We start from the raw sequence: 21,222 nt of genomic DNA on the forward strand, positions 1-21,222 counted from the left end.
AAAATGTTGGGTGTAGCATTGCTCTGGAGGACCTGCTTAAAGAGTCCTAAGGAGGGGTTTTCTCAGGTTAAAAAAATGTCTTTTTTATTTGTGGTTTTTCAACTTTCACGGGGGTCCTGTGCCCATCCCCAGCAATTGCAGAGGGCCCATGTATTAATGTTAATGTTTAGATGAACCTAGATGTGCAGAAGAATAAGATGAATTAATGCAGAATTTATGCTGTGTAGCTTCATTATATATGCTTCTGTTTAGGTTCATGTTCACTAGCATAGTCATGTATCTTCATGTTTACTGATATCTTTATGTATACACTCATCCCTCCCGATTTGCTGGGGATCCATTCCAGACTCCCCATTGGATCAGAACTATCGCAGATATTCAATCCCCATTGGTTATAATGGTAGTGTGCTCCTGGGCGTGAGCACCAATTTGTCCCTCCTTGCTCTCTGTCCGCGAAGGGCCAAACCACAGGCTCCAAGTCCATAAATGGAAAGGGACGAGTGTATTCATTTTTGCTGGTAATAGCATCACAGGCCTGGGATGAGCTAGCTCAGATATGCAACTCATAGGCATTACATTTGGCTGTTAATATCATGTTTGATAAGAGGTTTAGTATATATAGTTGGTCCTCCGTATCCACGGATTTTTTTTATCCACAGCCTCAAAACATTCCCCAAAATATAGACAATCCAATAAGCAAAACTTGATTTTGCCATTTTATATAAGGGGCAAACCCCTTCTGAAGAAACTCACCAAGAAAACCCCGTTATAGACTAATACCTTAGGGTCACCTTAAGTCAGAAGCAACTTCAAGGCACATCACAACAGTAACAAGCGACATAGCATAGTTGCATCCATCTACATGAAATCGTCTCTGCTTTTCTCTTCCAGGAAGGAAGTTGGACTGGATCTATTCTTCCCCAAACAAATGCAGGAGAATTTGAAGGTAAGAGATGCTCATACAGGATCATACAGAATCAACATCTATGATTTGTACTCCCCAGTTATAGCAATTTGATATCCCCTTTAACTGGGGAATCTTGGGATTTGTAATGTGTTGAGCGAGTCCTTAGGCTGCATCTGCACTGCAGAATGAATGCAGTTTGACACAGGACTTCATCACACAGGCAAAAAAGACAGGAGTGTAGCGGGCTGCTCCCATCAGTGGGGCACAATAGCATGAAGATTATCACACGGTGTTGCACAATATTGCGATTATCCCACGATTATCATGTGAATAAAGAGGAATTCTAGCATGCAGATTATCACACAACGTTGTGCGATATTGCAATTATCCCATGATTATTGCGTGAAAAAGGAAGAATTTTAGCACGAAAATTATGACATGACATTGCCCGATATTGTGATTATCCCACGATATTGCGATTATCCTATGATTATCATATGAATAAAGAGGAATTCTAGCATCACTTTTTACTGACATGAAAATCCCTTGAATAAGAAGCGGCGCTAGAATTGCTCTTTATTCACAGGATAATTACAGGATAATTCCAACATCACATAATGTCAAGTCATAACCTTTGCTATATTGACAGGAGCATCCTGCTATGCTCCTAGCTTTTTTTTGCCTGTGTGATAAAGTCCATGGCTTTAACTGTCACAGCTCAATGCTATGGAATTCTGGGATTTGTAGTTTTGTGAGCTATTTAGCCTTCTCTGTCAGAGAAGTCTGGTGCCACAACAGACTACAAATCTCAGGATTCCATAGGTTGGAGCCATGATACTTAAAGTGGTGTCAAATGGCATTATATCTGCAATGTGGCAGCAGTCTTAGAACGGTTGCAAGAAAGGTCTTATAGTGCCATAGCTCAGGAGAAGATGGACTAAAACTTTCTAGCTGATACTTTAAGAAATTCACCAAACTACAAATCCTGGGATTCCATAGGATGGGGTCATGACAGTTAAAGTAGTGTTAAACTGCATTAACTCTACACTGTGGCAACAGCCATAGAAACGTCTGCTGGAGAGCTCAGGGGAACATGAACTAAAACTCTTTAACCAATACTCTAAGTTGCTCACCAAACTACAGATACCAGGTGTACCTTCAGGCTGAAGTGGTATCAAACTACCGTAAATGTGTAGTGCGGATATACTCGGTGGGCGTGTTCCCACTCGCTTATACACCGGTTTACAAAGCGAATCCAGGGTGTATCGTTCCCACTCAATCCCGAATTAACTCTAGAACAGTTCTAGATTTACCCTCTATCGTTCCCACAGCGATTCGAATTTGATTTGAATCCAAACATTTAAACCGGATCAGAAGCCTATAAACCAGCGCAAAAAAATAGTAGGTTTTACCCCGGGTTATCCCTTGTGCCGATATACGAATCGCTGTATTTAAATGGGAACGAAAGGGTGTCTGATTCGGGAACCTGGAGATGGGAGGAGCAGCGCTCAAGGGGCTGGCCTGGGGGTGTCACCCTCTTTGGTCTCTTTCTGCATCGCCAGCGCCATTTTCTTCCATTCACATAATAGCCTTTCCTCCGGTGGATTGCAACCTCCCCTCTGCTCCTCTTTCATAGACCGATGTGGGAGGAGAGCCATTGAGCACCATTTTTTCTTTTTCACCTCTGCCTGAGCAGCAGATGGGCTTTGGAGGACAGCCCAGAGATCAATGGGGCAGGCAAAGAGAATTTGGGGACCCGAGGCTCTTTGCAGAGGAACTATGGGATGGGTTTTGCAGGACATATCCCCCCTTCATCGCTCCCAAGACATCCCAGGGAGCAATCTTCCCCAAAGATTCTCTCCCCAATGAAGCCCTCTGCCTTCTCCTCCTTGATCTGATTTGGCGAAAACACAGGCACACACACTATATAGATAGGTAGGTAGGTGTGTGTGTGTATTTATACACACACATGTTTATATATGAATGCTCTCACACACATGCACACACAAACATATAGATATATACACACATACATATTTGTATGTTTGTGTGAACGCACATATATATACACATATGAATGTATAATTGTGTGTGTGAGTATTTCTAAAGTAAATTATAAAGTAACAACTTTTTTAATTTACGGGGAAAGAAACCTCATCTGCAGTTCAAAACCCACTGTAGAAATAATCCAGTTTGAGACCCCTTAACCTGCTGTGGCTCAATACTAAGGAATTATGGGAAGTGTTGTGTTTGTGAGACATTTATCCTCCTCTGCCAGAGAGTGCTGGTGCCATAATAAACTTCCATTCCCAGGATTCCCTAGCACTGAGTTATGGCAGCAGTTAATATGGGGAGACACAGAAGAGGACGAATAAAACGCATCAGAAGAGCCTGGGATGCAGACGATTTTCATTGGCTGCCTCCCCTCCAAAAAACCCACTCCCCAAATCTCCAAGCCAGAAGGATGACTGCTTTGCTGGAGGACCTTCCCCAGCCTCTCTGGGGTCTTTCTTCCAAGGCAGCCATGCAGAAGTGCTTTGGGGAGGCAGGCAGTTTTCTCTCTCCTCCCTCGGCCCTCCTTCCCCACGAACTTCCTTCCAAAGCAACCAAACAGAAGTTCTTGGGAGAGGCAGTTTTCTCTCTCCCTCACATCGGTTGCCTAAACCAGCCCTTCCGGCACCTTCCAGGCTCAGAGGAACTTATTCAGCGCCTCCTCATTGGCTCTTTTAAAAAAACAAACCATGAATTAAAAACGTCCCCGTAGTGGGAACGCAGGTACAGGCTACATCGGTGCATGTTACTCCGAAGTATTGTGACGTCATGATGGCGTTGCTTTGATTGACATGACAATCATAGCCGAAACAAGTGAATGTGAACGAAAAAGTAACAAAACCGGTTTAAATATACACCGATTCATCCATGAATGGGAACGATACTGTGTCAATTACAGCGAATCAAAATAAAACGTTACGTAAATGGAAACGATAAAAATAAAGCGATTAAAAAAGCCGGAGAACATTCGCTGTATTTTGAGTCGTTTTAAAACGAACCGCTGTATTTAAAATCGTTTTAAATCGCAAGTGGAAACGTCCCCTAAGTCTCCTTGAGGGCTGAGAGGTGATATAATAGCCTTCTTTAAATACCTGTAAGGATATCATGTAGAAGAAGGAACAAGCTTGTTTTCTGCTGCTCCAGAGACTAGAGCCTGAACCAATGGATTCAAATTACAAAGAAAGAGATTCCACGTAAAGGTTAGGAAGAACATCTTGACTGTTAGAGCTATTTTTATAAAAGTTAAAACCAGTAGAATGAAAAGCACTTTCAAAGATGTAGGAAAAATCTTTCAAAATGTTAATTAGAATGCAATTAAACTATCCATTGCATATGATGATGATGATAATGATCATCATCATCGTCATCATCATCATCATTCTGAAGTGGTATGGCCCAGGCTGTTGTGTCAAAACTTGACCACTCTGTTTGACTAGAAAGCCTTCAGGATTGCCAAATGTTGAGAAGGGATACATCTACACTCTAGAAATAATGTAGTTTGATACCAGTTCAACTGCCATGGCTCTATCCTACAGAATCCTGGGATTTGTGGTTGGTGAAGCACCATCACTCTTTGGCAGAGAGGTTGAAAGATCTTGCAAAACTACAAATCCTGGAATTCCATAGGATGTAACTACAGCACTGAAACTGGTGTCAAATTGCATTATTTCTACAGTGTACTACAATGCACCCAAAGCTAGGAGTTGTAGAAAATCAGATCTTGGGGGGAACAGGGCTGTCTTGGTTCCTGGCTGTACCCCTTAAACTGTTTTCTACCTTCTTGTGAATCAACTGTGCGCAGCCCAAACAGTTCCGGAAAATGATCCAGCAGACCTTCCAGCAGTACGCGGCCCTTCGTGAGGAGGAATGCATTATGAAGTTCCTGGCCACTCTTTCGACCTTCGCTGACATTGACCAGGAAAACTACCGCTGCGAGTTGATTGTGAGTATTGGAGGTTGGGATGGGTCTGTCTAGAGATAAAGTATCCATCTGTCTTTCTATTTAGGTCCTATGGTTGTTGAAAAATGAGAAAGCTAGGGGTAGAAAATATCCTAAAATGTAAAGACGTACAACTGAGCATGAAAGTTAGAATCATACAAGCCATTGTATGCCCTATTACCATGTATGGATTGAGAGCTGGACAGTTCAGAAAGCAGATAGGAAGAGAATTCCAGTGGGCCCTTGCCTTATGCGGGGATCCGTTCTGAAACACACACACATACCCAGCATAAGGCAAATTCCACAAATGATTAAGCCCCATTTGTTTGAAATGGGTGTGACTCCGTGGCATGCGACATAGCGCGCACCACAGGCAAGATCCCATTCGCTATATTAGGGTTCACTGTCCACATGACCTCAAATATAGCAAGCCCATGTATGGCGCAGGCACACCGTAATTCATTTGAGATGTGGTGCTGGGCATGGACAGCCAAAAAGTCAAACAAATGGGTCCTAGAGCAGATCAAGCTAGAAATCTCTCTGGATGCCAAGATGACCAGACTGAAGCTGTCATGCTTTGGCCACATCATAAGAAGGAAGGACTCACTGGGAAAAACAATAATGCTGGGAAAGGTGGAGAGAAACAGAAAGAGAGGAAGGCCATATGCCAGATGGAGGGACTCTATTAAGGAGGTCATGGGTATGAGTTTGCAGGAACTAAGCAGAGCAGTGGAGGACAGGGGTCCTTGGAGATGTCTCATCCACAGGGTTGCCATGGGTTGACATCGACTCAAAGGGTGGTTAACAACAATAAAGGGTGGATTTGGTGCAGGACTGGTCTTTCCTTGTGAAGACAGGCTGCACTGGAATTGGGGAGCTGGCTCTGCATCATGTAGACAGGTCATAGGGAGGAAACTGATTTTTAATGGCCTGTGTAGACATGCCCATGGTTGTTTGAATGTCGGATTTGGAATCTGAGAGACCAGGGTTCAGATTCTTGCTCAGCCCTGGAAACCCACTGGGGGCGGCCTTGGGCAAGTGACACTCTCTCAGCCGTAGGGGAAGGGAATGGCAAACTTGCTCTGCAGAAATCCTGCCAAGAAAAGCCTAGCTTTGAGTTGCCATAGGTCAGAGTCAGCTTGAAGGTACATAACAGATGAGAAGTGTAGTGGTTTGAGTATTGGACTATGACTCTGTAAGCCCAGCATATGAATCCCTGTTCAGTCCTGAAAACTCACTCTCTTGCCCTCAGAGGAAGGCAATGTTGGCAAACCTGCTATGAACATACAGTCAGCCCTCCATATACACAAACTTTTTTTTTATCCACAGATTTCAAGCATCTACGGCTTGAAAATATTTTTAAAAATATATCAGTTCCAGAAAGCAAAACTCTGATTTTGTCATTTTATAAGAGGGACACAATTTTACTATCCATTATACTTAATGGGACTTGACAATCCATGGATTTTGGTATCGACAGGGGGGTGCTGGAATCAAACCAAGGGCCCACCGTATCTTGCCAAGAAAACATTACAATAGGGTTGCCATAAGTTGGAGATGACTTGAAGGGACATGAGAATAACAAGAAGATGGTATCCTAGAGAAGAGCCTGTGTGATGTAGTGGTTTGAGTGTTGGGCTGGGCTGGGACTCCAAGAGACCTGGGTTTGAATCCTCACTTGGCCATGGAAGTCTATGGGGTGACCTTGGGCCATGTTGGTGAATACAGCAGGGTGCAAACAGCCACCTGGTGCCATAACAGAGGACCTTGTAACCGGAGGACATCAGGGCAGCTCTGAGGCCAAAATCCTCTGGGCTGCCTCCAGAGTATTCTGGTCCATGCAGCTAAAGCAGACCCAGTGAATCAGTTGTAGACTAGTAAGTGAACATGCAGGTAAGACCAATTTATTTAATGAGAAGTAGCAAAAGGATTAAAGAGGAGGCAATAGAATTAAGCAATAGAATTTGAGGAGCAGCAATAGAATGGAAGCCAAAACGTCCTGAAATATTTGCAAGGAAAAAAGTCCTTAAACAAAATCTTTCAATGACGCCCGTTTCCCTTTCCTGGACTACGTTTAACACCACCACCAAATGTCCAAACCCACAACTCAGCACTTGGGTTTCTGGAAGGACGTTACACAAGGGGTTTCATAAAGGAGACAGTAATAGAAGACCTTTGATTTCTCCTTCTAACTTTCATTTTGGCCTTGGAAACACAGTGTTTTGTTGAATTGTTGTTTGTTGGTGGAACTGCCAAATTTGTGCTTATTTAATTCATGTTAATTGTCATGAATGATCTTCCAAATGCATCTGAGGAAGTAGACTGAAGTCTACGAAAACACATGCTGCCAATTTCTTTCTTTCAGTTAGTCTCAAGGGTCTCTCTACGTACTACTTCCACAATAAAATTACTTTTAAAAAATTAAAATAAATAAACTTTGGTCAAAAAACAAAAGAAAATTAAATCAAGGGAGGATCTTGAAAGGGAGGGTTTGGCAATCCACTGGTTTAAGAATTTAAAGAGGATGTAGCGAAATATGGAATAGAACTTGAACTGAATAGGATAGATAAAATTTGGAAAGGAGAGGAAAAGCACATGATTACAAAAATATATAAGATCTTATTGAACATCGAAATGGAAAATGAAATAGTTAAGAATAATATGATTAAGTGGATGCAAAATCTAAGGAAAAATATTTTAATGGACAGCTGGGAAAGATCCTGGATAAATACCCATAAATCCTCCAAATGTACAACTTTAAAAGAAAATTATATAAAAATGTTTTATAGATGTTATGTGACACCGGTACAACAAGCTAAAATTAAAAAATCAAGGAATTCTAAATGCTGGAAATGTAAAAGATCTTCTGGTACGTTATTTCATATGGGGTGGCAATGCAGAACTGTACAAAAATACTGGAAAGCTATTCATAGATATATTACTAAGTACATGCAAAAGTATATACCATTTGTTCCAGAATTATTTCTTCTAAACATAACTGACAATATTGGGGTAAAATTAAAACAAGATGAAATAAGTAAATTATTATATATGGTAACAGCAGCCTGACTTGTGTATGCAAGATACTGGAAGAAATCTCAAAGACCCTCAATAAGAAAATGGATTGATAAAATTCACGATTTTGCATTAATGGATAAATTATCAATGATATCAAATGGAAAATCTTCGCAGCAATACAATCACAAATGGAATTTTCTTTTAGAAAACTAAAAATTTTTTCTTGTCTTAGGAAGAGAAGTTAATGATATCAATACAAAGTTTAACTCATCTTCATTTAAATAATCGGTAGACTTAATTGTTTTGTTTTATAGTGAGCTGACTATATATAACAGATGTTTATATTGTATATAACAGATGAATTTGTACTCTATATCATATCTGTAAACCAATAAAAATTATCAAACATAAAACAAAACAAAACAAAACAAAAACAAACAAACAAAAACCAGCAGATGTACAAAAAAACCCTAATCAAACAAAGAAGACCTCTCCCTAATCCTAGCCGGTGGGGATAAAACGTTTGAAATTTCACGTGCAAAAAGGCAAGAAGCAAACTTTCCAGTCCTTAATGGAGACCGAAACTTGCTTCCGCTCTAGTTGAGCCCTAGGTCACAGAAATGTCCAGCTGAGCTCAATTCAATGAGTTTTATTCTCTTTTCAGCAAGGATGGAATATCACTGTGGACCTGGTGATCGGCCCTAAGGGAATCCGGCAGATGACCAGTAAAGAATCCAAGGTACATTGTTATTAGTAGTACTGCACTTATTTGTATAGCGCCACAGGCTTTACATCACGCTTTACAAAGGAGAGAAAACAACAATCCAAAATAGAAACAAAGCCTGCCTATGGAGCATAATCTAAAGCCACAAACAAGATTGTAAAATTAATAAAATATTACTATAACAAAGTTAAAACATTACTTTGATGAACAATACTTTGATGAGTGGCTGAGATCCATTTCTGAAGCTGTTGCATTTCTGAATACCCTTAAGTACACCAGAGGAAAAGCTGTAAAGGAATTCCACAGGACCTTTAAGACTAATGGAGAAGATGAATTGTCTATTACACTGGGCCCTCTCCGGACGCGGGGATCCCTTCCGGAACCCTCCGCATATGGGGAAAAACGCATAAGCTCAAACCCCATTGGCTACAATGGGGGAGCGCTTCCACATTTGGCATTGCATGTGCACTATTCGTCGTCCAGCGGCTTAACCTTCTGCATTAGGTTAAAGCTGTGTATGGCACATCTGCGTATGGCGCAGGTGCACTGTATATAAGCTTTCATGACTGCAGTCCATTTAGAATCCTAGAGCTAGAAGAGACCCATTTTTTTCTGGGAGAAAACCCCTGTATCTCTCTCTCTCTCTCTCTCTCTCTCTCTCAACCCCCCATATAATCTACACACACACACATACACACACACACACACACGTACAGAGTTGGGCCTCCACATTTACAGCTTTGATTATTTGCAATTTTAAATAATATGTTCTCTCTAGGAATCTCTGTGTCCTCCAGCGCAACTCTGTCAGAAGTTGACCATAGAGTTGTTCTGGACAGCCTAGATGTTCCTAGAGAAAACTCTCTTCTAGGCATTTCTAGGTCCTCCAGTATGATTCTATGAGCCACATCTGGTGGATGTTGACAACAGAGTTGCACTGGAGGACCAAGAGATTCCTAGAGAGGTGTCCTCTCAAGTCAAAATAATAGTGGTTTTTTATTTGTGGTTTTTCCCACATTCATGGGGGTCTTTCACCCTTAACCCCTGGGATTGTAGAAGGACTACTGCACATTCCAAAAAACAAATCTTCATTTGCCATTAATAAGGGACATCATTTTACTATGCCACAGGGATGTAGGCAGGATTTTAGGAATGGGGGGGTCCAGACTAAGTGCCACCATTATAATGGGGCTTGGGCGCGGCGGTGCAGCAGCACACACCATTCATTTTTCTAATGGAAGGGGGGGTCCTGACCCCAAGAACCCCCCCCCCCCTTGGCTATGTCCCTGTATGCCATTGTATTTAGTGATGCATAAGTGGCTCCTGGAATAAAACCCCAGCAGATACTAAGGGCCCACTGTATAAAAGCATTCTATGCAAAAGGTTCCAGGTTCAATCCCTTGCATTACCAGGTAGGACTGGGAAAGAATCCTGTTTGAAAGCCTGAGACACATCCATACTACACAAATTAGAGTGCTGCCACTCCACTTCAACTGCCCTAGAACCATAGAAGAGACCCCCAAGGGTCATTAACTCCAACCCCATTCTGCCATGCAGGAAGACCAAATCCAAGCAATCCATGGGGCCGGGACAGACAGCCATCCAGCCTCCTCCAAAGAAGGAGACTCCATCACTCTCCAAGACAACATCTTCCACTGTTGAACAGCTCTTACCCTCAGGAAGTTCTTCCTAATATTAAAGTTCATCAGATGCATCAGGAACCCACCAAAACTCATACCAGAAAGTTCCTCTTCTCAGTCTCAAAGGCATTCTTTGAAGTCTCTCTTAATGTTGGAACGGACTCACAGCTATGTGTGTAAATGCATCAGAGGAAGATCTTCATCTTATGCCCATGTTGGGATGGGACTGGGGTTGCAACTGCACTGTTTGAATCGCTTTAATGGTCATGGCTCCATACTGTGGAATCAAGGGATTTGAAGTGGCACCAGAGAAGGCTAATTCTTTCACAAATGACAAGTCTCAGAATTCCATAGTACTGAGCCATGGGAGTTAAAATGGTATCAAACTGCCTTAATTGTGCAGTGTAGATGCAGCCCCAGAGACTGTTGGAAGCATTAGGATTTCTTATACTCCATCTGATGCAAAGAATTATTTATGCATTTATGACTCACAGATATGTCCCTCTTGATCCTCTGCAGCCCACCTGCCTGGCCGAATTCAAGCAGATCCGATCTATCAAGTGTACAGCTGCAGAGGAAGGGAGAGCCCTGTTACAGCTCAACCTCACCAGCAACCCTCAGGTAAGAAGGAAAGATCAACAACTTTGTTCTTCTGTCTCTGGCTGGACCACAGAGGTCTCCGGCAAAGCTTGGGAAAGTTTCTTTTTGGGTGTGAAGTCAAAGGCTTTCATGGCTGGCATCCATAGTTTTTTGTGGGTTTTTCGGGCTATGTGGCCATGTTCTAAAAGTGACGGGAACATAGCAGGATGGTCCTGTCACTATCATTATTATTTATATCCCGCCTTCCTCCAGGTACAGGAACTCAAGGTGGCTTACAAATCTAAAACGGTCCAAGTTAAAACAGTATAAAACATGCAAAATCCAAGTTTAAAAAACAATTAAAACAATTAAAAACATTACATTATTAAAATTTTAAACTCTTTAAATCAAAAACAAAACAGCATCCCTGTCATGAGAAAGCCTGGCGGCATAGAAACGTCTTCACCTGCCGCCAGAAGGACATAAAGAGTAATTCTAGCACCACTTTTCGTTCAAGAGATGCTAGGATTGCTCTAGCATTCCTGGGATGCTAGAATGCTAGAATTCCTCTTTATTTGGGGATAATGATGGAATTATGGCAATGTCTGATAATCTTTGCGCATTTGCGCAAACGTGACGGGAGCCTAGTGGCATGCTCCTGTCACTTTTGGCCATGTGAAAAAGTCCTATGTCCCTGTTTGGGAGAAGAAAGAAACAGTGGTGACTGTTGTCTGCCATTTCAGGGAATCTACTCTGGTTTTTAGCCTGAACTTTAAGGTAGCAGTCCAAGGTCCTGAAGCATATCTCCTTTAAAGTCAAGACTGAAAAAAACTCAACAAACTGGAATAGATTCAATGCCCCATTGACATGAGAACAACCAGCCCCAGCTAGGATTAACAAGGGGTGGTTTTCATAGATGGAAATGGTACATTAGGTTGATTATGGGCCTTTAAAATTAACTAACACATAGAACCATTAAGCCATGGGTGGGCAAACTGAAGCACATGGACCAAGCACAGCCTCCAAGTCCACTTTTGCAGCCCCTCAATTCCTCATCCCCAGTGCTTTTGGACTGGCATTGGAGCTTATCGCTCAGCATTTTAAACTGGCTGCAGCCTCCCTGGATGCGGGATGGAGGTGGGGATTATCGCTCACAAAATCGCTACTGAACCGCCAGCCACCATCGGCCCACGTCCCCAGCTGCGATCCGCCAGCACCTTTTGGAAGTCGGAAAGCTTTCCGGCTTCTAAAAAGTGTTGGCAGAGCGCGGCTTGGGCTCAGCTGGGATCTGGGCTGACGGCGGCCGGCGGCGATTTAGTGAGCGATAATCCCTGCCTCCTTCCAGAGTCCAGGGAGGCTGGAGCCAATTTAAAATGCTGAGCTATAAACTGTATTGCTCAACTGGGAGACCAGAAGACCTGGCAGAGGAGAGAGTGAATGGCTTGAAATGGCTCATTGAAGCTGCGTCAAGGTTTCTCGGGGCGAGAGGAGTCAATTTTAGAACAAAATTAAGGCCTACAGGGATGCTTCATGGGTGTGGGCTAAGTGCAGCCCTCTAAGATCTTAAGGGGCAGCTGGTGTGCCCACCCACCCTAATTCCTGCCCCTGAATTAAACAGAGGAAGCATGGCTCATTGTTGAAGCAACATGCCACAAGTCTCCTGGAGTGTAGCCACACTGCAGAATTAAAGCAGCTGGACACTACTTTAACTGCCATGACTCTCCTTTGCAGAATCCTGGACTGACTGCATTAATTCTACAATGTTGATGCAGCTTAGGTCACCATCATTTACTTTTCTGTTCAGCTTGAGGCCCATGTGCTGCATGTAGCTCTTGCCAAGCTCTGGAGTATGTGGGAGGAATCACAGAACCCCCAATATTTGAAATAATAATAATAATACTTCTTTCTTGCCTCTCCTCAAGGCTCAAGGCAGGGTTGTTGTTTGTCGTGTGCCTTTAAGTCATTTCTGACTTGTACAGACCCTAAGGCTCATGGGGTTTTCTTGGCAAGATTTGTTCAGAGTGGGTTTGTCTTTGCTTTCCTCTGAGGCTGAGAGAGTGTGACTTGCCTAAGGTCACCCTTCTCTGAAGATGCCAGCCACAGATGCTGGCGAAACATCAGGAAGAAACTCTTCCAGAACATGGCCACAGAGCCTGAAAAACCCACAAAAAACTATGGATGCCAGCCATGAAAGCCTTCGACTTCACATCATCCAGTGGCTTCGAACTGGGAATTGAATCCTGGTCTCCAGAATTGTAGCCCAAAACTCAAACCACTATTTATTTTATTTTATTTTATTTTATTTATTTTATTTTATTTTTAGCTCGCCTTTCTCCCAAAGTGGGGCCCAAGGCGGCTAACAATATATATAAAACACATTAAAACAATAATTCAAATAATACATTTAAAATCATAAAAACTATAAAAATTACAAATATAAAATTTAAAGCACACAGAGTTAAAAATAATAATCTAAAAGCAACCCCCTCAGCCCCCAATAAAACCAAGCCTGCAAGGTTTGGCTCTCTTGAGGCGGGGTACAGAATGTTAAAAGACAATTAAAAATACATAAACCCACAGTTAAATCCTCTAAAGTCATTCAAATGCACTCAGAAAGTTCATATGCAGAGTTAAAAATCATGATTTAAGATTGATTGGATACGTCTGCCGGAAGATATATGTCTTTGAGGCTGTTTTAAATGCAGTCAGCAGTTTCTGCTGTCGTATCTCTTCCAGCAGGTCATTCCACAGTCTGGGCATGGCAGACAAGAAAACGAGGCAAACACAGACCCTCGTGTTGTGTTGTGTTGTATTGTGGGTGGGATGTTCTTTTGTCTGCCTAGGTTAATGTACCAATACCTTCTTGCTTTCTTTTGCTTTGCAGTCCCTGACCATCAAAACCTCCTCCCTGGCGGAGGCAGAGAACATGGCTGACCTAATCGATGGCTATTGCCGGTTGCAAGGAGGGTTGGATGGCTCTCTCATTGTCCATCCCAACAGAGGTGAGAAAGCAACCCAACTGCACAAATGGTCCTGTATATAAGCCAGAATATATATCCAGGAGTAGCTGTGTTGGCCATGTAGCCAAGTGCCATAACATCCAAAGACGTTTATCACACGAAGGAGACTGGGAGTTTATCCCATGAATATTCCCAGAGAAAAATTGCATTATTACATGAAACGATTTCACACAACGTCACACAAAACCCACCATTAAAGTGGTCCTAAAGAAGCATTAACACGCCTTTTTTTACTTTGGGGATTTCAGCAACAATGCGTTTCTGATATCGCTTTATTTGTGCAATTGTGTGTGATAATCATTCACACAATTACTCGCCATTCTCGCTTTATTTGTGGGATGCTTTAAATGCGCTCTCTTTAATGCCAAAATTAGCCCCAGTGTGATAAACTCCTAGGTCTACAAAGCAGAGATACCTTTATTTGACCAACCAAAATGCATAAAATATATGTTGCAAGCTTTGAAAGCTCCACTGGCTTCTTCACCAGGCAAAGATGTTTAAAATCATGCAGGAGAGAGAGAAAAATCATGACAGTGCTAGTCACAAGCCTACATTTTGCAGATGTCTTCTGTGTTTTGGTTCTCAGTTCAAGTGTTGCTGGAAGGGCGTTCATGAGGGCCGGTCCCTTCTCCTTCTGGCCCTATTATGGGCACTTCAGGGAGAGTTTCTTTCATAGAAAATGGGATTAAATTTTATGGAATCTTTTTAAAAATGTATTCCTGAAGTACGCATAAGGCCAGAAGGAGAAGGGACCGGCCCCCATGAACGCCCTTCCAGCAACACCAAAATGGTAACAGAAACATCTGCAAAATGTAGGCTTGTGACTAACATCATCATATATTAGTTTACCTGGTATAATTTTTTAAAATTATTTATTCAAAAATAGAAACACACACACATATAAAACAAACAAGACAAACAGTTTTTTCCCCTTGAAGCTAGAATTTGCCAAAATGGTAAGGATCTCAAAAAATTGTCTTCCATTTATCTGTTCCAGATAATTCAGGTTTTCTCTGTACTTCTTATCCAGTCTCACTGACTTGCTTCCATATCCTGATTTCCATTACCTTCTCATAGTTTATGTTGCTTTTCCCACTGTTTACCTCTCTCTTCTGTATGGTTTCTAACGTCTTTGCCTGGTGAAGAAGCCAGTGAAGCTTGAAAGCTTGCAGGTTGTGTTTTGGGCATTTTGCTTGGCCAATAAAGGTATCAGTGTTTTGTGTATTTTGGATATTATGTGCATGTATGTAATGCTTGTGGTGTGCTGTTTTAATCTTTTTTTAAAAAATATATATTTAAATTGTGTTTTTAAATGTTTTTAAGTGTTTTTAAGCCTGTTTTTAATAATACATATGTTGAATTCCCTTTTCACTTTTGTAAATTACAGTCAGCCCTCCATATCCACAGATTCAACCATCCATGGCTTGAAAATATTCTAAAAATATATAAGTTCCAAAAAGCAAACCATGATTTTGTATAAGAGACACCATTTCACTATGCCACTGGATTTAATGGAACTTGGAACCCAGAGTTGAGGTGTCTTGTATCTCAGTTTTGTGGCTGTTGCCAAATGTGGGAGTTTTGTTATAAAACAGTTGCAAAACCTTGGCACACATTTGGAGGAAAATCCAAATTTTTGTGATTGTAGAGTAAATGCACCTTAAGCCAATAACATCTGGCAAGCCTGGCTTAGCAAATACTGGGATATGGAGCTTCAGAATGCCTTTGAAAAGTTCTCCATGCTGTTTGTTGGAGTGGACTATGGGGCAGAGGCTGCATCTACACTATAGAATTAATGCAGTTTCACGCCACTTTAATGAGCTGTGAGTGTCCTGACATGCTTTTCCCTCTTTGCAGAGAACGAGAAGCGAGTCAGCCTGCCACAAGTCCCAGTCCAGTAAGTAAGCAGGGGCCAATCTAACCCAGAAATGTGTAGCATGTGAAATTCTTCCTCTCTCAATTTCTCTGAGTTTCTATGAATCCAACCTCCATTTTCTTCCCTTTGCTGTTCCATGGTATATTGTGATACCTTGGTTTTATCTCTGGTGCCCTTCTAGCAACACCTGAACTGAGTACAGAAACATCTCCAAAATGTCGGCTTGTGACTAATATCATCATATATATATATTTCCTCCTGTATGATTTTTTGAAAAAAGTACCATATATACTCAACTGTAAGTTGACCTCATATATAAATCAAGGGCAGGTTTTGGGGCCAAAATTGGGGATTTTGATATGCCCCGTGGATAAGTCACGGGTAAAACCTAGGGGCAAGTAATGAAGGATGCAAAGGATGAAGCAAAGGAAAACAATGCCAAAGAACTTACAGAATTACAGCAGACATAACTCTTGGTACTCATGCTAATGGCTGGATAGATGAGAAAGTAGAAGCGGGTCAGTGCTTCCAGGGCAGATTAAACTCTTGCCTTTCACCAGGGGATGGCTGGGGATATATATATATATATATATATATATATATATATATATATATGAGTTAAAGTACTTACATTGACCCATGGATATGTCGACTCAGGTTTTTTGGTTCAATTTTTTAACCTAAATTTCTAGCCGCTTTGATTGTTCTTACAAATAAGCGGGATAGAAATAAAAGTTTTATTTTATTTATTTATTAGACTTATACATGAGTATATACAGTATTTTTTATTCAAAAATAGGTGCGCGCACACAGACACAGACGCATAGACACAAGCACACATTGCTGTCACTGAACTGCCTTGCCTCTGCCATATGGGATCCAGCCAGTTGTGGTCCAACAAGTAACTTTTCCAGGCACTGTGGAAGAGATGGGCATAAACTGAGATATGTTGTCGTGTCTCTTTCTCCAAACAGGCACATAGAAGAGCGGCGGTCCACCTTGAAGGAAAGCTTTAGTGGAGGTGAGTTGGACCATCACTGGTGACCAGCCACATATGTAAGTCAGGATAAACTGTGGCCTGGACAGAATCTTAGCATAGGTTTTTGTGCCATGTTCTAGAAGAGTTTGTTTCTGATGTTTTGCCAGTATCTGTGGCATCTTCAGAGAATGCTGGCATGGAAGTGAGTGGGCTGAATCCTAGCACTTTTGTTCAGCCGCAAAGACTAGAGATGAGGCTTTCCGGGGGACTGGTGGGGTTACAAGCTGTGGTGGGAGTAGTTACAAACAGAGGTACAATAGCACTGGATTTATTGGCAGAACAAGCCTCTCATATGAGAGAGTTCTGGAAACCATCAAGCTCTCTGAGGAGCAGCTTAGGGAGCTGGGTATGCTTAGCCTGGAAAAGAGATGGTTAAGGGGTGATATGATAGCCCTGTTTAAATATTGGAAGGGGCGTCACATTGAGGATGGAGCAAGCTTGTTTTCTGCTGCTCCAGAGACTAAGAGACAGAGCAATGGATCAAACTACAGGAACAGAAATTCCACCTAAACATTAGGAGGAACTGTGAAGTCGAAGGCTTTCATGGCCAGCATCCATAGTTTTTTGTGGGGTTTTTGGACTATGTGGCCATGTTCTAGAAGAGCTTCTTCCTGACGTTTTGCCAGCATCTGTGGCTGGCATCTTCAGGGAATGAAGATTCTCTGAAGATGTTAACCACAGATGCTGGCAAAACGTCAGGAAGAAACTCTTCTAGAACATGGCCACATAGTCCAAAAAACCCCACAAAAATTAGGAGGAACTTCTTGACAGTAAGAGCTGCTCCACAGTGGAAGACACTCCTCCGGAGGGTGGTAGAGTCTCCTTCTTTGCAAGTTTTTAAGCAGAGGCTGGATGACCATCTCTTAGGGTTGCTTGGATTGTGTATTCCTGCATGGCAGGGGGTTGGATTGGATGGCCCTTGCAGTCTCTTCCAACTCTATGATTTTATGCTTCTGTGACTGTTGCTCTTTGTTAGACTCTTGGGTGGCATTCTTGAAAAACATGCCCTTGAAACAGACTGTTTTCTTCCAGATTCTGATATTTATGCTGAGATTCCAGATGAAGCATCCAGGCCCAAATCTGGTGGTAGGTTAAAAACATCCTCCCCTTCCCTACTCATTTCTGCTTTAAAGAAATCCTCCATCACTTTGTGGATAAGAAGGAATGGGAAAGCATTTTTGCTTCTCTCATAAAATTCCATGAACACTGCAGAACAATTGCAGGGGATAAAAAGCCTTGTTGCAAACTGAGCTTGGAAAAAATCATTTTTTAAACTACAGGTCCTAGAATCTCCCAGGCAGTGAAAGGAATTCCTCCAAACGCTGGTCTGGAATTCCATAGCATTGAGCCACGGCAGTTAAAGTCGTGTCAAACTGCCTTAATTCTGCAGTGTAGATGCAGCCCCAGAGGACAGAGCTGAGCACCTTGGAAAGTTTTTGAAAAGTTCAAATAGGGATAGGAAGAATATTCAGAAAATTGTTGAAAACATATGGGGGGGGGGTTCAGCAAGAACGACCGTTCTTGGAATGGCAAGAATCTTTGTAGTTCGGGACTTATTCTGTGCAAAATCTGCAGATGATTGTTTTGTGCAGAAAGAAATAATATTTCTATACAGGAGTATTATTTCCTGCACAGGAAATATTGTGGTCTACAAAAATGTTGTGATTCAGGGTTAATTCTGTGCAAAATTTCCATGTGCTTGATTTGCATTAGAAATATCATTTTCTGTGCACGAAACAACTTTTTCTGTGCAAGAAAAAAAATTTCCGCATAGAAATATTTTTGCTTTTTCCTGTGCAAAAATTTTTTGTTGTTGTTTTCTGTGCAAAACAACCATGTACAAATTTTGCAAAGAACAAGTCCCAAATTGCAAATAGGCTTTAAACACCAAATGATTTTCACAGACTTTCTCAGAGGATGCTTAAAATTACTCATAGCTTCCTTCGAGAAGAAACATAAGGAAGCATTGCATCCCTAGATCATAGAGTGGATTCCAGAGAGGATTCATCTCAAGACCTCAGTTGCCACTACAGTCGCCCTTCCATTTTTGTGATGGATCAGTTCCAGACCCTTCCCTGCAAAAATGGAAAATCACCAATATTCAAGCCTCATGGGCTTGAATGGCAGCGCTCGCCTGCAGGCACTTGCACGCGCCCGCCATGGATGCCCACTCCATTTTGTCCCCCCCCCCATTTGCTGCCCACAAACGGACAAGGGACATGGACTACAAGTCCACAAAAACGGAGGGGCGACTGTTTAACTGTATAGTCTCTCAGTTTCTGGCAAGCAAAACAAGCCTTCTCAATTGCACCAGTACCCTTGAGAACTTTTTCCATGCTTGCAACCCCAATATCCTGTTGCTTCTTTCTTTATCGTCCTGTATTTTGGAGAGTGTTCATATACCCTTCTTTTTTAGGGTATGTATACCTTTGTTCAGGACTACAGTCGCCTCTCCTTTTTTGCAGGGGATCTGTTCCGGACCCTCTCACAAAAATGGAATCGCACTTATTTTCAAGCCCCATTGGCTTGAATATAGGCACGCAGCCACAGGAGTGTGCATAAGCAAGGAACATGAGTTTCAAAACTGTGAGAACAGAGAAAGGACTGTATATGGATACTTTTGTATCACAGTTTGATGAGTGTTGTCTTGTCTTTTTAAACATTATTCTTAAGTATATTTATATTTGGTTTCAGCCCCTGAGGAAGGCCTAGTCTGGACGAAACATGTTGGACTTTTTAAACACTGAATATGCAGTTGACCGTCTTAGAGCACTTGGAGCTTGACTCCTCTTTGTTTGCTGCTTGGCTGGGTGGTTTTAGTTCCTTACCTATACTCCTTTCTTTGCACAGCTCAGCAGTATGTAATCTCTCGGGAAGACGTCATCCTGGGCCGGATCCTGGGTGAAGGCTTCTTTGGGGAGGTCTGTGAAGGTGTTTATACCAATGAGGTGAGTCCAGAGTAATGATGAAGGATCTGGAAACCATGGATTATGAAGAACATCTTAGGGAGCTGGGGATGTTTAGCCTGGAGAAGAGAAGGTTAAGAAGTGATATGATGGCCCTGTTTAGATATTTGAAGGGGTGTCATAAGTGACTGGGGAGCAAGCTTGTTTTCTGCTGTTCCAGAGAAAAGGACCCAGAACAATGGATGCTAAATCCAGGAAAATACATTCCACCTCAATATTGGGAAGAACTTCCCAATAGTAAGAGCTGTTCAACAGTGGAGCGTGGTGGAGTCTCCTTCTTTGGAGGTCTTTAAACAGAGGCTGGATGGCCATCTGTTGGTGATGCTTTGATGAGAGTTTCTATGTGGCAGAAGGGGGTTGGACTGGATGGCCCTTATGGTCTCTTCCAACTCTATGTTTCTATGACTCTATGATTCTGTCAGGGATGATGGGAGTTGTAGCTCTTCACCTCTGGCTTGAACTCACCACCTGGTTGTGCACCGCGCTGACCAGTTTTGGCCAGTGGTTATAGCTTAGCAGAGTTACAGAGAATAGGCTGAAGACCCCGACAAACTCTCCAAGCCTTCTCACTCTTGCTTCCACAGAAGTCTTCACTCTTCTTCAGGATCCAGCTGGTTCTTGTAGCTTCACCCAAGACACCAGACAACTCAGTAGTCTTAAATAAAAGATCTACTTTATTCTACTATATACAGCTCAAATACTATCCAACACAACAATACTCTACTATCCACTCTACAACCCACAAAATACATTGGGATGCATAGTCATTATTATAGTCAATGCATGGTACCACCCACTGTTGTCTGTTTCCACCCAGTAGGCGTGTACACCATTCTCATTGGTTCTCTTGGTTCATCCTACAATTAATGATTTCATCATCTCAGCCTTGACTACTTAACAATTGTCAGGTGTGTCCAATTATCCACTTTACATTTCTGTCCTTGGCTCTCAGGACTTGTTAATTGTATTACCATTTACACCTGTGTGGTTCCCAATTGGCTTCTGCTGAGTCACCCTGACTCTCACATACATGTTTTATTTCATTTACTGTATATCCCATGTTGCTTTTTTCCTTAACAGATTCTACACCAGTGGATGCTATCATAGAATAGAAGTGGGGAATAGGTCCAGTTCTAGGCACCTCAATGGTCCAGTTCTTTGATCTGTGTCAAGTTTTGGGCACTTCAATTCATGAAGGATGTTGAGAAGCAGAAAAATGTCCAGAGGAGGGCAACCAAAATGGTGAAAGGTCTGGAAACCATGAAGCCCTATGAGGAGAGACTTAGGGAGCTGGGTATATTTAGCCTGGAGAAGAGAAGGTTAAGGGGTGATATGACAGCCTTGAAGGAATATCATATTGAGGAGGGAGCAAGCTTGTTTCCTTCTGCTCCAGAGACTAGGACCCGGAACAATGGATTCAAACTACAGGAAAAGAGATTCTACCTCAACATTAGAAGGAACT

The 21,222-nt window shown here is 42.1% G+C and overlaps 2 protein-coding genes across 10 annotated transcripts in view; one reads left to right on the forward strand and one right to left on the reverse strand.

Annotated features, from left to right (window-relative positions):
- LOC121919807 (protein FAM71C-like) overlaps nucleotides 1-21,222 on the reverse strand; it is a 1,121,343-nt gene that overhangs the window by 603,445 nt on the left and 496,676 nt on the right. The gene's annotated exons all lie outside the window — the stretch shown is intronic.
- The window catches only part of PTK2B (protein tyrosine kinase 2 beta), a 121,057-nt gene that overhangs the window by 68,352 nt on the left and 31,483 nt on the right, over nucleotides 1-21,222 (forward strand). For all 9 annotated transcript variants that reach the window (XM_042448599.1, XM_042448606.1, XM_042448615.1 and 6 more), the window contains 9 exons: nucleotides 892-946; nucleotides 4,761-4,901; nucleotides 8,581-8,655; nucleotides 10,800-10,901; nucleotides 13,744-13,861; nucleotides 15,737-15,776; nucleotides 16,730-16,776; nucleotides 17,827-17,880; nucleotides 19,645-19,742. In XM_042448599.1, coding sequence (XP_042304533.1) covers nucleotides 892-946; nucleotides 4,761-4,901; nucleotides 8,581-8,655; nucleotides 10,800-10,901; nucleotides 13,744-13,861; nucleotides 15,737-15,776; nucleotides 16,730-16,776; nucleotides 17,827-17,880; nucleotides 19,645-19,742 — 730 coding nt within the window. The remainder of the gene's footprint in view (nucleotides 1-891; nucleotides 947-4,760; nucleotides 4,902-8,580; nucleotides 8,656-10,799; nucleotides 10,902-13,743; nucleotides 13,862-15,736; nucleotides 15,777-16,729; nucleotides 16,777-17,826; nucleotides 17,881-19,644; nucleotides 19,743-21,222) is intronic.

Source organism: Sceloporus undulatus, chromosome 1, assembly GCF_019175285.1.
Source record: "Sceloporus undulatus isolate JIND9_A2432 ecotype Alabama chromosome 1, SceUnd_v1.1, whole genome shotgun sequence".
Classification (NCBI taxonomy): Eukaryota; Metazoa; Chordata; class Lepidosauria; order Squamata; family Phrynosomatidae; genus Sceloporus; species Sceloporus undulatus.